This window comes from Aquarana catesbeiana, linkage group LG05 (genome assembly GCF_042186555.1).
Source record: "Aquarana catesbeiana isolate 2022-GZ linkage group LG05, ASM4218655v1, whole genome shotgun sequence".
Lineage (NCBI taxonomy): Eukaryota > Metazoa > Chordata > Amphibia > Anura > Ranidae > Aquarana > Aquarana catesbeiana.
The window spans coordinates 106,350,308-106,368,776 of NC_133328.1; the positions used below are offsets into that span (position 1 = coordinate 106,350,308).

The 18,469-nt window shown below is 42.1% G+C and overlaps 2 protein-coding genes across 2 annotated transcripts in view; one reads left to right on the forward strand and one right to left on the reverse strand.

Moving 5' to 3' along the window:
- The window catches only part of CDCA7L (cell division cycle associated 7 like), a 55,222-nt gene extending 40,266 nt beyond the window's left edge, over window positions 1–14,956 (forward strand). Inside the window, exons 8-9 of the mRNA XM_073630038.1 lie at window positions 3,326–3,462; window positions 13,603–14,956. Of these exons, the coding sequence (XP_073486139.1) occupies window positions 3,326–3,462; window positions 13,603–13,633 (168 nt within the window). The 3' untranslated portion in view covers window positions 13,634–14,956. The remainder of the gene's footprint in view (window positions 1–3,325; window positions 3,463–13,602) is intronic.
- A 1,619-nt stretch (window positions 14,957–16,575) lies between these two features.
- The window catches only part of DNAH11 (dynein axonemal heavy chain 11), a 424,128-nt gene continuing 422,234 nt past the window's right edge, over window positions 16,576–18,469 (reverse strand). The window contains exons 82-83 of the mRNA XM_073630040.1: window positions 17,529–17,669; window positions 16,576–17,251 (exon numbers count right to left, since the gene is read on the reverse strand). Coding sequence (XP_073486141.1) covers window positions 17,004–17,251; window positions 17,529–17,669 — 389 coding nt within the window. The 3' untranslated portion in view covers window positions 16,576–17,003. The remainder of the gene's footprint in view (window positions 17,252–17,528; window positions 17,670–18,469) is intronic.

Sequence of the window (18,469 nt, forward strand, 5' to 3'; positions counted from 1 at the left end):
GTGCTAATGCCAGAAGATCTTTGGTCCTGGCCACGAACAGAGGTAGCTTGTTGAGGAATCTGGAGTCCAAGATATGTAAATATGGGGTTCCCCCCCATCTTTGTCGTATTGTTTTCAAGATGTGTAGGTGAGGGTCCCATTTCCCTTGTTCTGGATGGTGACAGCTGAGCTAATCTGTCTTCCAATTGTTCACTCCTGGGATGTGAACATCCAAAATTGCTGGATAGTGAGCCTCTGTTTTTTTTTTTTTTTTTTTTTTTTTTTTTTTTATGAGATTATCTGGCTTGCTTCCTTCAAGGCTGCATGATTCCTGGTGCTCCCTTGATGCATAATTTAGGCCATAAGGTCTAGAACTCTCATGAGGCTCACTGAGAAAGGTCTCAGACTTCAATTGCTGAGCGTAAGCTCTGAGAGAGAGAATTTTAATTCTGGAAGGAAACCCTTTACATAGGATGTGTCTAGGATGAGACCCAAGTATTTCAGGTGAAGAGAAGGCTGGAGAGTAGATTTTTGGAAGTTGAACATCCAGCCGAAAGCCTACAGCATCAGAATTGTCCTGTATTTTGCAGATAGTGGGAGAGGAGGGAGGAGAAGGTCCTCCTAGATAACCTCGTACCTAGATCCCTGAGTTCTTAAGAGGTGCCAGGACCTTTTGAATGCTCTGGTTGCAGAGGATAGGTCAAAAGGCAGTGCAGTATCAACCTGGAAGTGATTTGTCTCCTATTGCAAAGCGCTGATGAGGTGGTTAACTAGGAATATGCAGATAGTCATCTTTCATGTCTATGGATGCCAGGAATTCCCCTTGTCCCAGAGGTGTTAATTGTCCTTGCAGATACCATGCAAAATTTTGGAACCTGAAGCTATTTTTGAGGGATTTTAGGTCCGGAATAGAACAAATATACCGTTTTGGGCTTTGGCACCATAAACAGGTTTGGATAGAATCATTTGAACCCATTTTTGGGTACTGGCACAACTACTCCTTGGAGGAAATTAAAAAAAAGAATTCTGCAAATTAACTGTTGATGGGCAGAATTTGGTTGATTTGGGGGATGAATGCAGTGATGAGGAAGATTTGAATTATAAACAGTACAAAGAAACGGCACCTGCCACAACCTAAAACTGGCTTTAACAGCAAGGAGCACGTGGAAGGGGGACGGAGGTCTAACAACAAAGAAATCCCCAGCTAAATTTACCAGCCAGCCAGAAACCAAGCAAATTGTCCCCTCTAACCTTTAAAAACCGGGGTTTAGTTTGCACGTATTTGAAGTATACTTTATACCCATTTGACCCCACAGGTCTGTGACCCCAAGAGAACCAAGCTACAGACGTTCCCCCACTTTTAGGAGTGAGGATGATTCGATTTTGAAGTTGAAGCCTAGGTAGAATGATTAGGCACTTTGATGAGGTAGAGGCTCCTTAGGAAGGGGGTTTTAGAACTGTCTGTTTGTAGAAGACCAACCTTGCTTCCTGGGGCAAATCATTCCATGTACAATAAAATCAAACAGAAGCAAATAGGGTACCATTGTTTATTAAGATTAGCATTAAGTAAAAAGCCAAAAAACAAAACGCACAGCAGCAGTGCTTCACCCACCATTGTGGATATATAGGTATGAGTTTGCATAGGGATCAGGACACTACTCGCTACAGATGTCCATACCAGAGTGCATGTACCTTCCCCTCCTAGTATGTGATTTCATTGTATGTAGCTCTGCACAACATGTTTCATCATTGTTTGAATTCGGGAATGACCCTTCACATTGGGGATTTAGGTTTTTTAATCTATTTCCTGTAAATGCCACTAAACGGTCTGCGCCTTAACCGATTGCTGACCGCCGCACGAACATTTGTCGGCAGAATGGCATGGACAGGCAAATGGGCGTGCAGGTACGTCCCTTTAAATTTGCGGCCGTGTGGTTGCGTGCGCGCGCTGCTGGCCGCGAGCTCCATGGCTGTGATCGCAGGTCCCATGGACTCTTTGTCCGCTGGGATACCCTCGATCGTCTCACGGAGAGGAAGAACGGGGAAATGCTCATGTAAACAAGCATCTCCCCGTTCTGCCTAATGACACTGGTCACAGCTCCCTGTGATCGGGAGCGGTGATCAGTGTTGTGTCACACGTAGCCACGAGCCCCCCCCCACAGTTAGAATCACTCCCTAGGACATACTTAACCCCTGCAGAGCCCCTTCCCCGTTAACCCCATTCACTGCCAGTCACATTTACACAGTAATCAATGCATTTTTAATCACATTGATCGCTGTATAAATGTGAATGGGCCCAAAATAGCACCAAAAGTGTCCGATCTGTCCGCCATAATGTCGCAGTCATGATAAAAATCGCTGTTCGCCACCATTAGTAGTAAAAAAAAAAAAAAAAAATTAATAAAAATGCTATAAAACTAACCCCTATTTTGTACTTTTGTGCAAACCAATCAGTAAACGCTTATTGCGATACCACCAAAAGAAAGCTCTATTTGTTGGGGAAAAAAGGGACATCGATTTTGTTTGGGAGCCACGTTGCACGACCGCACAAATGTCAGTTAAAGCGATGCAGTGCAGAATCGCAAAAAGTGCTCTGGTCTTTGGCCAGCCAAATGGTCCGGGGCTTAAGTGGTTAAGGCAGTTAGCACCAAATTTAAATGGGACCATTAACAAAAATCATTACATGCGTTTTATATGCATTTAGAAATGTCCTCTAAATACATATAAACGTTGGTGTGTCAGTGAGGCCTAAAGGTGACTAAACCTGATTTAAGTGGTTGATTTGTAACAGAGGTTTGAATAATATCTGCAGATATTAATACATTTTCACTAGCTTTTATTTAGCTTAATTAAGAGTTTGTATGTATTAACTTTCTTGTTTTGAACTTGTCACTGTTGAATTTAATGTGAGAGGTAGTATAGTGATTTTCCAGCATACAAAAGTCTCTTGTCCAGTAATCCAGTGTTGTACGTTCTTCTCAATAAGAGATTTTGTATCCCTTTTATAAAACCTATTTGTTCTCAATTTACTAAAGGAAACATGTCATAAAATAACGAACAGAGCAGTCATCACTGATTTTCTTCATAAAATTATAGTTGTCTGCTGATCATTTTTGACCTGAATTAACATATATACATATCATACATATGAGAGTGTGTGACTTCATTTGCTGCATGCTCGTTGTGGATCTCTCCATTCTGCTTTGCCGAAATGCACATCCCTCTCGGGCCTGTGTGATCCTAAAGTTTAGTTGTGACAGGTTCCCCTTTAAACAGGGATTCAAATAAGGAGCAAAATCTTATGAAAGGTATGCATAATTACTTTACCTCCCTTCTGTAATCATAGGACTGGATATGTCCCCCATGTCGTGAGATTTGCAACTGTAGCTACTGTCGCAAGAGAGATGGTCGGTGTGCCACAGGGATGCTCATTCACCTGGCCAAATTTTCTGGTTATGACAATGTCAAAGAATATCTGGAAAGGTGAGTAAATGTAGCCCCAAAATATTGTCTGTGTTTGGTTCATACTACCTACTGTACTATGAGTGTATACCTTCCCTTGTAGGATACTGCTAGCTTATTGTCCAGGATGTTTTCATACATGATATTTTGTGTATTGAATCTAACCAATTGTAACTCCTTCCCTGTAATAATATTGCGGTACAATGCTAGCAAAATCTGTCTGATTTCTAATCTCGCATGCATCTTCTTCCTTTTTTTTTTTTTTTTTTTGATCTGATTAGATTAAGGGCTACTAGTTTACATTGCAAATTGTTTACTTTCAGGTGTATGTAGCCTTGCATTTGAGGCTCCTGAGATCAATGACAGGTGCATGAGACCCTTCAGTTAGCCACCTTCAAAACTTCATTAAAATTCTTTAAGCTGCTTTTGCATTCCCATTGACTTGTATAGAGACATGCTCTAAGGCCTATTTATGCTCTTCAGACCTGTGCATTATTGTGAATCAAGTTTTTTTCCTGCATGATTCTGTAACTCGTGCAGAGCCATTCATGTAGAGCGACACTTCTACATACAAATACAGTAGATGCAAACAGATGTGTGCTGAAGTGCACTACAACGCATTTGCGTTTGTGTGTCATTAAATGCTGAATGCTGCGTTTTTTGTGGCCCCCCAGCCCCCCCCCCCCCCCCCCCACTACTGTTATACATGTTGAGGCCTGGTTCACATATATGCATATTTTCCCTTATCGTCTTTCAGGACAGCACCTTGAGAGCGTGGCTCCACCCACTTGACAGGAAACACACCTCCACCAAACTTTAAAAGGAGGCTCCTTCCCACTTATCATCAGTTTATGTGTTTCCTCCGGCGGGAACACATGTGGGAGTTTGGAGCTCTCAAGGTTCTGTCCTGAGAGAACAGGCTCCCTACTCCACTATTTTTACCTACCTCAGGAGAGCCGATTCCTCCCATTTTCCACAGGCTTACGGGTGCCGGGTGGATGGGCACCTTCTCCCTCGTCAGTGCTCGGGGAGAGCCAGGACTGCTCCGGGTATTGCTGCTCCCAGGCGGAGGCGTCGGGCATGTCAGGCATTTCTGTTTGTTTTTTCTTGCCTGCACATGTTTTTTCCCTGACGCCGCCGCCATCTTGGGAAGGGCAGTCAGAGGACTGCATCCGCCGGATATGAGGTATCCGGAAGTGGGGCGGCATCCATGGAGCAGGCGCCAGGCGTCATTTCCGCCGGAAGCGCAGGGGGAGGAGGGAGGAATAGGTCTGGTGCCTATTTATTGCCGGTTCCGGTCCGGCGCACAGGTGCTATTGGAGTCCGGAACCGGCGTTTTCGCCACGAGCATCACGCTGCTGCCTCAGCATGGATTCAGGAACCGCAGCGAGTGGAACAGGCACAGGCACCAGCAAGGCCCAGGTAAGGAGCAGACTGTAGTTTCTGCTCAGCTTTACTGTGGGGTCTCTCTCTAGCCCTCTTCTCTCTAAATGTTAGTGAAGTTTGAGGGTATTTTTTCCCCCTGGTGGCGGAGGGGCCTGTCAGGGCACATGAGTCTGATAGCTTTTCTCACTGTGCACCTGTGGTGAGCAACCTTGAGTAATCAGGCTGACTCTAAAAGATGGTTTGTCTTTTTTCTCTCTCTTTTTTTCCCTTATCATGGCAGGCCAAGAGCTCTGACCCTGGGATTAGAAAGAGATGCCCTTCATGCAAAATTAAGTTAAATGAAGGCTGGAAAAAGGCTTTATGTCAAGCATGTATTGACTCCTTGGTGAGGGAAGAAACCACTTCCTCATGCAGTGATCTAATCGCATCTGCCAAAAAGGAATTGGATGCTACCATTCAATCCTTCAGATCCTCACTCACCTATCCATCTGCAAGTCAGCCCACTATCTCACAGTCCTCTCAAGGCTCACTGTTAGTCCCGGCAGTAGAGGCGGAAATGGGTCCTCTGAACCGGGAAGGGCTTTCCCCATCCCATTCTAATGAATCGAATGAGGATAGTGATGAGCTGGAAAATATGTCTTCCAAGTATATATTGTCTTTGGATCAGGTGGATGGCCTTTTAAAGGCTATTTATGCTACTCTAGGCCTTGAGGAAGAGCATAAGGAGATGTCTTTACATGACAAGATGTATGCAGGGCTTAGTGAGTCTAAGTCCCGTACCTTTCCAGTCCATGCAGTGATTTCTGAAACAATCAGAAAAGAATGGGCTGACCCTGATAGGAAACCATTTTTCTCTAGGGCTCATAAGAGAAGGTTCCCTTTTGATGAAGACCCAGCAGCTCTTTGGAATAAGGTTCCAAAACTTGATGCAGCCTTTTCTCAGGTGTCAAGATCTACTGATCTAGCATTTGAGGACATGGGGATCTTAAAAGACCCCATGGATAAAAAAATGGATCAACAGCTCAAGCGGACTTGGCAATCCATTATGGGCAACCTTAAGCCAGCAATGGCAACTACTTGCATCTCCAGGAACTTGGAGTATTGGGTAAATCAGCTTAAAGCTCATATAATAGCAGATTCCCCTAAACAAGAAATCCTTGACTCCTTTTCTACCCTCTCAGCAGCCGTAGCCTATGTCTCTGATGCCTCAGCAGAGTCTATCAGGATGACAGCTAAGGCGGCAGCCCTTGCTAATTCGGTTAGACGGGCTTTATGGCTAAAGACTTGGCAAGGGGACACAGCATCTAAAAACAAATTATGCGGGGTCCCTTTTCTAGGAGACTTACTGTTCGGCCCTGATTTGGATTCAGTTCTGGACAGGACTGCAGATAAAAAGAAATCTTTTCCTGTCAAAAAGAAGAAACAACCAGTCAAACGGTTTTTTCGTCCTCAAAGGGCTCAGGAACAGAACAAGTCTCAAGAGAAAAAGAAAAGCTGGTCAGGGCAGAGGGGTAAGGGCAGAGGAAATGTCCTTTTCCATCCTCCTGCGTCAGCCAGCAAGACGCAATGACAGTCGGTTACAAGTAGGGGGAAGACTACAAGACTTTCTCCCCTATTGGGCAAGCATAACAGAAAACCAGTACATCCTGAATATGCTAGCCCAGGGTTACAATATAGAATTTTCAGATCTCCCCCTAGAAAGGTACTTGGTAACAAATCTTCCAAGAGATGTAACAAAATCCCTGGCAATGAAGAGCCTATTAAAGGATCTGATAGATCAGGGGGTTATGACTTACGTCCCTCAGGGGGAGCTTTATCAGGGATTTTATTCCCGTATATTCCTGATAAAGAAACCATCCGGAGATTTTCGGTTAATCCTAAACCTGAAACCGCTGAACAGATCAGTCCAATACAAAAGGTTTCGTATGGACTCCATCTTCACGGTCAAGAATCTATTGACGAGGGAATGCTTTATGGCATCAATAGACCTTCGAGATGCCTATCTGCATATCCCTATAGCCCCGCAGTCCCAAAAATTCCTAAGATTGGCGATAAATTTGGGAAAAGAGGTTCTGCACTTGCAATTCAGGGCCCTCCCCTTTGGCCTGTCTTCTGCCCCACGAATTTTCACAAAAATAATGGCAGAAGCGCTTGCTCCTCTTCGCATGCAGGGGATTGCGGTAATTCCGTACTTGGACGACCTACTCCTTTTTGCCCCCTCCAGGGAAAGACTGCTAGACAACCTCGGAAGGACCCGAGGTCATCTAGAAACCCTGGGTTGGATCATAAATCTGCAGAAGTCAAATTTCGTTCCAGCCCAGAAAATACTGTTCCTGGGGTATCAGATTTGTTCAAGGGAACAAAAGATTTTTCTCCCAGAAGAGAAGAAGGGGAAAGTCCTGAAGGTGGTAGCGTCCTTGCAGGCAAGCCAGCAATTATCAGTCCGACAAGTGATGTCATCCCTAGGAACCCTAACAGCAACCATACCAGCCATTCAATGGGCAAGGTTACATTTCAGGCCTCTCCAGAGCTTTCTCCTGAGAATATGGAATCACAGGTCAGAATCTCTGGAAGCAAAGGTAAAGATACCCACCAAAGTCAAGAGATCACTTTGGTGGTGGAGAAGACAGGAGAATCTGTCAGAAGGCCTGCTCTGGTCATTTCCAATAGAAAAAGTGGTAACGACAGATGCCAGTGTATGGGGTTGGGGAGCTCACTTAGACCAAGATTTCGCGCAAGGAATGTGGTCTCGGACAGAGGCAAGGAGGTCCTCAAATTGGAGGGAACTAAAAGCAGTCGCCTTAGCTTTAGATGCCTTCTCTCCCATCCTTCAAGGTTCTCATGTCCGGGTCCTCTCAGACAACGCCACTACCATAGCCTACCTAAACAAACAGGGGGGTACAAGAAGCAAAACACTTCAGTTGCTAGCTTCAAAGATCCTGGTTTGGGCAGAAAAGCATGTTCGGTCCTTATCAGCAGTCCACCTCAAAGGCACCTTAAATGTAGTGGCAGATTATCTAAGCAGAAGGCGGATTCAGGAATCAGAATGGAGCCTGAATCCGGAAATCTTTGCAATGATTACCAGGGCCTGGGGTCAACCGCAAATAGACCTATTTGCATCACAGGAAAATACACAACTCCCAGTATTTTTCTCTATTCACAGAAACGACAAGGCCCAGGGGACAGATGCGTTAGTCCAGCCCTGGAACTTCCATCTGGGTTACGCATTTCCTCCTTTCCAACTTATCCCGTTGGTGTTAAGGAAGATACAGAGGGAGAAGGTGGAAGTAATCCTAATTACTCCATTTTGGCCAAAAAGGGCATGGTTTTCCACCATTCTACAGATGGCAGTCAAACCATTTTGGCGGCTGCCTCTCCGGCAGGACCTGCTCCTACAGGGTCCAATACAGCATCCGGGAGTGGCCAGTCTAAGCCTCACGGCCTGGTTTCTGAGGAGCAGTTGTTAAGAAACAAAGGTCTGTCACAACCCTTGGTAACTACCTTACTTTCCAGTAGGAAAATAGTGACCAGAAAAATCTATGCTAAATATTGGAAGGTCTTCAACTCTTTTTGTCATTTGACTAAGAGAAAAGTTAAAAATTTAGTGTCAATTTTGGAATTTCTTCAAGAAGGGGCAGACAAGGGATTGTCAGTCAGCACCCTTAAAGTTCAAGTAGCTGCTTTGGGAGTATTTCTAGAAAGACCAATCTCTTCTGAGCCCTTGGTTATAAGATTTTTCAAGGCACTTACCAGATCTAGACCAGCTCCGGCTAAGCACTTTCCCAATTGGGATCTATCAGTGGTCCTGCAAGCCCTTACAAAGGAACCTTTTGAACCACTACAAGGAATCTCTCTAAGGAATCTTACTCTTAAGACCTTGTTCTTAGTTGCAATAACGTCAGCAAGGAGAATTGGTGAGCTGCACGCCCTATCTGTTAAGAGACCCTTTTTAACCATCTACACAGATAGGATTATACTTAAAACCGATCCAGGTTTTTTGCCAAAGGTAGCGTCAGCACACAATAGGTCGCAGGAAATCATCCTGCCAACCTTTTGCTCTAACCCTTCGGGGGAAAAAGAAGGCAAATTCCACAATTTGGATGTAAGAAGGACTTTATTACAGTATCTGGAGGTAACAAGTAACTTTAGATCCTCGGATTCTCTATTTATACTTTTTTCAGGTAAAAAGAAGGGCCAACAAGCTTCTAAGGGGTCTATAGCTAGATGGCTTAAATCAGCTATTCTAGCAGCCTACGCTCAGTCGGGGCTATCTCCCCCGCTGGGAATTAAAGCACATTCTACCAGGGCTCAGGCCTCTACATGGGCAGAAATGGCTGGTGCCACCCCAGATCAGATTTGTAGGGCGGCTACGTGGTCAAGTTACCTTACGTTTGTCCGTCATTACAGACTGGATCTTCTGTCAGCCAGTGAACAGGCTTTTGGCAGAAAGGTCCTGCAGGCTGTGGTCCCTCCCTAAAGTGGGTAAGTCTCTGTTATCCTCTCAAGGTGCTGTCCTGAAAGACGATAAGGGAAAAATCAAGTTAGACTTACCGGTAACTTGTTTTCCATGAGTCTTTCAGGACAGCAGCAACCCGCCCTTATTGTATTAAATTACTATGCTGTGACTAACCATATTCTGATTATGTGTTCCAGCTTGGGCCGGAGGTTCTCTACTACTACTGATGATAAGTGTGAAGGAGCCTCCTTTTAAAGTTTGGTGGAGGTGTGTTTCCTGTCAAGTGGGTGGAGCCACGCTCTCAAGGTGCTGTCCTGAAAGACTCATGGAAAACAAGTTACCGGTAAGTCTAACTTGATTTTTTTTTTTTTTTTTTTTTTTTTTTTTGTGCTTTTTCAGTTTTGCAGAAACACACCACAGTCCATTTAAAATGGTTTCCTATGGGTCACCTTCACATCTTTACATTTTATGGAAAGTGCCAGGGACTTTTTTTCTGGTTTTTGGTTCAATAGGCTTCAATGGATTGAAAAATGCCAAATGCATCAACTGCAACCTGCATAGATGTGAACCAGGCCCAAGGTCTGAATAAGCGCTAAAACACAGGAATAATTGAATTTTTTCCCACAGCGAGGTAAACTTACAGCTGCAAAAATTTGTAATTTGAGAGTGCGTTATTCCAGTGAGACCTGAAAAGCATGCTTTGTCTTGGCCATGTCACACTAGTGCTCCATCACTAGCAGCAACTAACTGGCAGTAGTCTAACGTGGGTTGCCTTGATCTATTTGTTCTTGCAATGGAAAACTGGCCTGCGTGTCCCTTGAGAACCAGAGTTTACCACCAGTGTCCAACAACCTTATGCATTAAGAGATTGCTAACCGAAAACTTCAGATTTATTTTTAAAAGTGATGATTCATTTTTCACTATCCACTTTTAACCACTTCCATACCGGGCCTATTCTGGCACTCCTCTCCTACATGTAAAAGTCATTTATTTGCTAGCAAATTACTCAGAACCCCCAAACATCATATATGTTTTTTAGCAGAGACCCTAGAGAATAAAATTGCGATGTCGTACAGTATTTGCGCAGCAATTCTTCAAACGTGTTTTTTTTAAATAAAAAACTTTTATGAATAAATAATAAAAAAGAGACACTAAAGTTACCCCAATTATTTATTTATTTTTATATAATGTGATAGGTATCTGTTTCTTAGCGTAACATCATCTAACATGTTAGGAAAAAAAAGCAGGAAGGCATGGGACTTTGTATGAGGCATGTCACTGAATTAGTACCTTGATCATATTGAATTATTCATTGATTACAAATCAAGTTAAAAAGTGTCAATCTTTAGTAAAAGACACAATATACTATAAATAACAGTTCACTTGTATGAATATACAGTTATTATATATAGTAAATTACAACATGATTAGCAGTACAATTTCATCAAATGCTCATCAATTAATAATAATTTAATAAACCTAAGCAATTGCTCTTAGTGAGCCAAACTTGTCTGGGCATCAGTTCGATGTATACTCGACGCACTTTTCATGGCTCACGCCAATGATCAGGAGTAAAATGCTCTTAAATTAAATCAATAACATCTATAAATATAGGATACCCTTTAAACAGAAAACTATCTTTCAAAGAAAGGTCTATAACTTGCAATGCAGCCCAATCTATGTCCAAGGGAGGAGGATGATCTCCCCCGGGGCTGAGGTGAGGAATCCCATCCAGACCACAGACAGCAGCCAGGTGCAGACCAGGTGACCATATGAATCTTGTGTATGCTTGACAGCCCATACTGCTCTGCAGGGTTATGGGGATGAAACCATGTGAAATGAATAAACTGTTAATGGAATGAACCTACCAGTGAGTGAAGGCGATGAATAATGTGTGCTAGCTAAAGGGATTACAGCCAAGGGAGATGTGTATGCATATACCCACCAGAAATGATACCAAAACCAAACCCACCATGTGATGACTATGTGCACACCATGATAATGGTGGACTATAAAATGTGAAACAAAAAGGAACCTGAAGAGTGTTATATGTAGATATGACAAGGGGGCGCGCGACAGGACAGTTATTTGGTTATTTGACCCCGGGGCTGCGATGCATGGCAGTCTCTCCCCCCCAACCCCCCCCCCCCTTCCCTTTTAAACAGGCTTGGGGGTGGGGCCTTGCCTCCTATGCATCGGCGTCATGATTCAACGCCCCACTCAGTGCGTCATCACCCCTGAGCATAGAGTCGATTCCCCTTTCCATCTAATTGGGGCTGGGACTTGCTTGGTTCCGCAGTGGATTCACACGCCATCGATGGAGCCAAAGCTTGTCGCCATTTTCCGCTGCATTGGCGGGTTTTCATGACGTTGGTGGGGACCCACCCCTTACCGGGGATAAAAGCGGCTTGGGCTGGCCAGCTGACCATTTCACATGGGCCATTTACACGAGAGGGATCCCAGGCATGCTCACATCACCAGATTCGCACACAAGGTAACTGTCTCACTCATATCTACACATAACACTCAGGTTCCTTTTTGTTTCATATTTTATAGCTCATTATTATCATGGTGTGCACATAGTCATCACATGGTGGATTTGATTTTGGTATCGTTTGTGGTGGGTATATACATACACATCTCCCTTGGCTGTAATCCCTTTAGCTAGCACACTTCAGATCACTGCAGTAATTACACATTATTCATCACCTTCACTCACTCACTCACTGGTATAGGTTCATTCCATTAACAGTTTATTCATTTCACATGGTTTCATCCCCATATCCCTGCAGAGCAGTATGGGCTGTCAAGCATAAACAAGATTCATATGGTCGCCTGGTCTTCACCTGGCTGTTGTCTCTGGTCTGGATGGGATTCCTCACCGCAGCCCCGGGGGAGATCATCATCCCTGTTCCCCCCCCCCCCCCCCCCCCCCCCCCCCCGTCCTCCCTTGGACATAGGTTTGGCATCACCATTGGGGCTGCATTGTAAGTTATAGACCTTTTTTTGAGAGATGGTTCTCCGTTTTAAAGGGTATCCTATATTTATAGATATGTTATTGATTTAATTTCAGAGTATTTTATGCCTGATGATTGGCGTGAGCCATGAAACGTGCGTGGAGTATACATCGAACTGATGCCCAGACAAGTTTGGCTCACTAAGAGCAATTGCTTATGTTTATTTAATGATTGTCAGTGGATGAGCGTTTTATGAAATTGTATTGCTAATCATGTTGTAATTTACTTTGTATAATAACTGTATATTCATACAAGTCAACTGTTATTTGCAGTATATTGTGTTCTTTACTAAAGATTTAACTTGATCTGTAATCGATAAATAATTCAATAAACAATATGAACAAGGTACTAATTCAGTGACATGCCTCATACAAAGTCCCATTCCTTCCTCCTTTTTTGTCTAACATATATTAGGGATGGAGGTTTACCACTGCTATGATCAGGTTGTGTCAGGTCGCATCACTAAGATACCTCTAACATGTCAAGCTCTAAAATTGCGCACACCCGTGGAATGGCGCCAAACTTCGGTACTTAAAAATCGTCATAAGCTTCCCTTTAAAAATGTTTACAGGTTACCAGTTTAGAGCTACAGAGGAGGTCTTGAGCTAGAATTATTGCTCTTACGTTCGCTGCTATTTACATATGTGGGCGCGATGTACGTATGCATTCGCTTCTGCGTGCAGGGATGGGGGCACTTTAAAAACTTTTTTTTTTTTTTTTTTAATATGGTTTATGTATTTATTTTTTATCGCCTTTATTCCTATTAAAAGGAATGTAAACATCCCTTGTAATAGGAATAGGTTATGACAGGTCCTCTTTATGGAAAGATGGGTCTATAAGACCTTACATCTCTCCTTTAAGGCTGGAAAGGGGGGGGGGGCGCGCCCGCGCGCATGTGCACGACGACGCTCATGTTCCCTCGGGCCGACTGTAAGAACGATCAAGCGGCTGAACTGCCGCTATGATTGTTCTTATGGTGAAGGGAATTGCCGGCTGAAAAAGATATCTGAATGATGCCTGTGGGTGCAGGGATCATTCAGACATTCCCACTCAAAATCCATGATGTCCTTGGGCGTGAAGTGGTTAATTGATCACAGTGCAAATTTGTAAGACTATAAATGGTTAAACCACAACATTTAGTGCTCAAAGTAATCATTTGTAACAAAAGAAATAGATAAATAGATTTTAAATATTTTCTGAACAAATTCCATTAAATTACATTTTATACACAAAGGTAATTATGAACGTTAATTGTTTTTGTGCAGAAGTCTAACACTTGATTTTTTTTTTTTTTACTTTCAGCTTACAAAAGCGAATGGTAGAGGACGAGTGAAGATGCATTTCGGGGGCTTTTCATATATAAAATGGATTTGTGCATCCAGTAAACACATCTGCCTTATGTCAGAATGTAGATTCCCACATCATTCTATTCCAAAAGCGCCAATGCTAAGTAAAGTGAATCTGTATGTATTAAAATATGGAAGCTTCTGTTTCTGACTTGGATTCTAAAGTTGCATGCATCTTTATCTAAACTCAAATTCTGAGCTAGTGAGTCACTGCCCTGAAACCGGTGAAGTCTGAACTCCCATCATGCATGCTTTTATGGTAGGTAGTCCAGCCATGGCCTATATGACAGTGCTGGAGCCTACATCTTTAATACAAAGACTGCATTGCCTATATTTCTCTGCTTACAGATTCACTTCAAATATTAGTACTCACTCTGTTTAGCACCTTATTCATGAGCAGAATAATCTTTTAGTCAAGCTGGCGTTTGTGCTGCCATTGAGTTGTGACCCACCAGAAATGTGTCATAACATCCTGTGGCTGATACAACAAATGTGCTAGTAAGGCCTAAAGAAGAGTTTAAAGACCAAATTAATTTCCATAGCACTGCGACATTTGCCTGATTTGCAGCTCTCATTTCACTGTGCTGCACGTTTGCAAACAAGTCAAAGCTGTGTACAGGACTTTTTTATGGCTTGGGTCGAGTTTTTTTTTTTTTTTATCACGGTCTGTGTTGCTGCTGGGAAGAGTCACCTCTGTCCTGGTGATTGTCCTCACAAAAAAAAAATGGAAATCCAAAACTTCACAATTGTAACCAGAACAGGAAGTAGGGGGGAATTTCCCCTTACCTTAGACAGATTTTCTCTCACTTCCTGTCTTGGAGAAATATGTGAGGGGAAATCTAAACTAATAAACGTTTTTTGCCATTTAGATTTTGTTTTCATACATATTGTATTATATGGCTGGGGGTTTAGTAAATGTTTCCAGTGCCATGGTTTTCCTGATCACAATACTAGAAGCTTGCTATTGTTTTTCCTTTATTATTAGGGCTTTAAAGCTGCACCTAAATGTCACTTTGAATTTGATATTTTTGATACTTCCAGCTTAGCTAAAGATCTAGAACCTTTTGCTTGCTTTGAATGTGTCGACTGTAAATTCTATGATTTTTTAGAATTTTTATAATTGTGAAAAAAAAAGTTTTATACTGGTTTTTAAATTAGTTCTGTTTTAATATTTTACAAATTTAGAGAAGGTAATTTTTAATGCAGTAGTTTTGATAGCATAATTCTGCTTCTATTATTTTATGTTAAAAACAGCAAAGTAATTGAAATTAGTACTGTTGAATTTCCAAACAATAAACAGTTTAATTTGCTTTGTATTCTGCCTTGTATTGTATTCTTAAATTTATTCCTACCATGTTACACAGTCACTTTCAGCCTCCTGCGAGTAGAAGGGATGAGGAACAAAATGGAGTGACCTTAATATAGGAGGAAGGTACAGGGAGGGACCCACAAGGAACCACGCTTTATCCCTTTTATAGGGAGTTAAGTGCTCTGTTGTAGAGCAGAAACATGATCCTTGTACTAGGCAGCTGGCACAAGTTATAGAAATTCCAAGCCGATTCTGGGTAAACGCTTGCATGTATGCATTTATGTTTGTTCAAAAGAATAATGTGGTAAGAAAGTGTGACTTTATAAGTGCCAACACGCCTCCCCTCAGAATGAATATTGCTACACATATCTAACATGCACATAAATGATCATAGCACAACTAGTAAATTGTAGTACTTGTTATAGTAATTCTATGGCAGAGCAGGAGGGGGCTCGTACCGATGCATTTCAACAGTAATGGCTTCCTCAGGGGATATATGGCTTGAACCAAATTGGTGTGAGGACAGTATAAATCAACACTTATCAGGTGAGGAGCATGCTGTATTTCCTCCAACCAAGTCAGGAATGCTAGAAGGTGTGTAGATGCGGAAGATGATTAAAGTCCAGGAGGGGGAGGCCCAAGCCACGACAACAACCCCAGGAACAAGGGACGAATACTAAGGACCGTAGAATGGTTAGATTAGAGCCACACAAGTATGTCACTCCTAAATGTTTCCACAGCGCATACACCCCAGTGAATAGCTGCAATCCCAGTATGGAATCTGTAGCCGAGGAAAGAGTCACTGATGGACACCCATAATATCACAGGGAGGTGCGTGTCTCCATATAGGTCGCATATGTATACTGAGGAGACCACAGTTCTGCTTTAAATACATTTTAGGCCATTACAAATTGGTAAATAACAAGTACAGAGTGAAAAGCATCCCCTGGCCTCAATGTGGTCTAATAATTTCTTCTATACAATTCATTTGGGATGTAGCAAAGTTTTGCCTGGAATAAAATTGGCAGAATGTGGGATCTGGCATTAAACTGTTAGCAGTAAGGCCACTCCTGCTAGAGTCCCATTTGGCTGGCTTCTCCTTGGTTTTCAGATTAAATGTCCAGGCATGGCTGGTGTCAGCTCTTTGAGACGAGCCTCAGATATCACACCTGCTTGAATGTCCCATCTTGCACCTACAGAGACACACATACTGTAAAATTTCTCCATACATATTACATCTAATCTCTTTAAACGGTTTCCCAGTTTGTAAATTGGTGATTTGTGAGTGCATTATTCCAGTGAGACCAGAAAAGCATGCTTTGTCTTGGCCATGTCACACTAGTGCTCCATTGCTGGCAGCAACTCTGTAGTCTAACATGTGGGTTGCCTTGATCGATTTGTTTTTGCAATTGAAAACTAGCATGCGTGTCCCTTGAGAACCAGAATTCACCACCAGTGTCCAACAACCTTATGCATTGAGAGATTGCTAACCAAAAACTTCAAATTCTATTTTTTATAGGAAAAGTGCTGATTTATTTACAAGTAATTTTTCAGTATCCACTTTTTAATTCATTACAATGCAAATTTGTAAGACTATAAATGTTTTTTTTTTTTTTTAAATCAGGAATAAAGTTTATTAGGCTTTAATAAGCCAACATAACATTTACAGCTAAAATACATGAAAGAGGACTTGCAAAGCGGTTATGTGCTACATATATCCTATCACAAATAAAGGGACAGTGGGTACTCTTACAACATACATAACAAAAAAGCATTACAGAGCCATCGGGCCCGCTAGCAAACATATCAGTCTTACCACATTCAGCATGAGATACAAGAGAGTAACTCCATCAGTACCTTTTTAACTATATATAAAAATGGTTAAACCACAACATTTAGTGCTCAAAGTAATCCATTTTTACAACACAAATATATAACTATAATGGATTTTAAATATTTTCTGAACAAATTTAATTAAATTACATTTTATACATAAAGGTGATTTATGTTTTGCCTGAAATAAAATTGGCAGAATCAGGGATTTGGCATTAAACTGTTAACAGCAAGGCCACTCCTGCTAGAGTCCATTTGGCTGGCTTATCCTTAGTCTTCAGATTAAATGTCCATACATAAGTCGGGCCCCTGATTTTCGTTTTGTATACAGGACATTCATACATGTTCTTCAAGTCTTGTTTGTCGATAGGAATTGCTCGCACATAGACGACAGGCATGGCTGGTGTCAGCTCTTTGAGACGAGCCTCAGATATCACACCTGCTTGAATGTCCCATCTTGCACCTACAGAGACACAAATACTGTAAAATTGCTCTGTACATATTACATCTAATCTTTAAACCGTTTCCCAGTTTGTGTGGTCTTATGTATGATTTACATGTAAATGGCAAAGTGACAGGTGTTTATGGCTGAAGCTGTACAGGTGGCATCAGCTGTGCTCTTTACGAAAAGCAGTCACAGAATTGAACATAATGTATTGCCTACAGCACCAGATGTAGGTCCTTTTTAGGGGGGTGGGTGGGGGTGTGTGTGTTTTTTTTTTTTTTTTTTTTTTTTTTACCTTCCATAAACAGTCCATGAATATATGCTCCCTCACGAGGGGGATGGCCAAAGTCATCCTTTGTCTTCTTTGTCACATCAACCGTTAAGCACATTTTATCCAGTGGCCACTCGTTCTTCCGAGCCATGCTCTGCATAATTGCTGGTAAAATACAAAGATACAATCATGATCATTTAATGCCAAGAGTTTATTAGAAACAGTAAGGGCCAGTTCACACATTAGGATTGATTTACTTAAAATGCAGAAGTGCTTCACTAGTGTGATCAGGTTTGCGTGCAATTCTGCATTGTGATATTCATATGAGGAAAGTGCCAATTATTGGCTGTATGCTTTGGCAATACTACTCCTACAGCAGCACATGATCATGGAAAGGAGCATACAAAAATTCACATACTTGTATTTTTTTTTTTGTATACTTTTTCATTAAAGTCCATGACCCACCAAACTAGCACAGGACCCCTTTCCCAAAATCGCATTGCATTGATGTGAACGGTCGCTATTGAAAACAATGTTATTCCCATTGTCATGCGATTATGTGCAACTTAAGTCACATTAGAAATTGCACTAGTGTGAACCAAGTCTAAGAGAATTTTGGTAAATAAGGCACCAGTGTTTACTTTGAATACCCAATCATTCTTTAGTAAACAAACACTATTGTTGTTTTTAATATAGACAGAGGTGGCTGGGTTGAATTACCCCTTTTGGCCTTTCTATCTTGGATGTCAGCAGCGGTAGCTGCTTTAGACTAACCCCCAGCATGATGTAGTTAAACATTACATGGTGGAGACTACAGCAATGGAAAGTAACTATTCTCGCAGGAACAAGCTAAGTGTAAACCCAACAGAGACTTCCCTTGTCGTGGCCATTCTAGATTTAGAAAGTGCATGTATTTTTCTATCATGGATCCTTTATAAATATATGATGCTAATGTTTGCCATGTA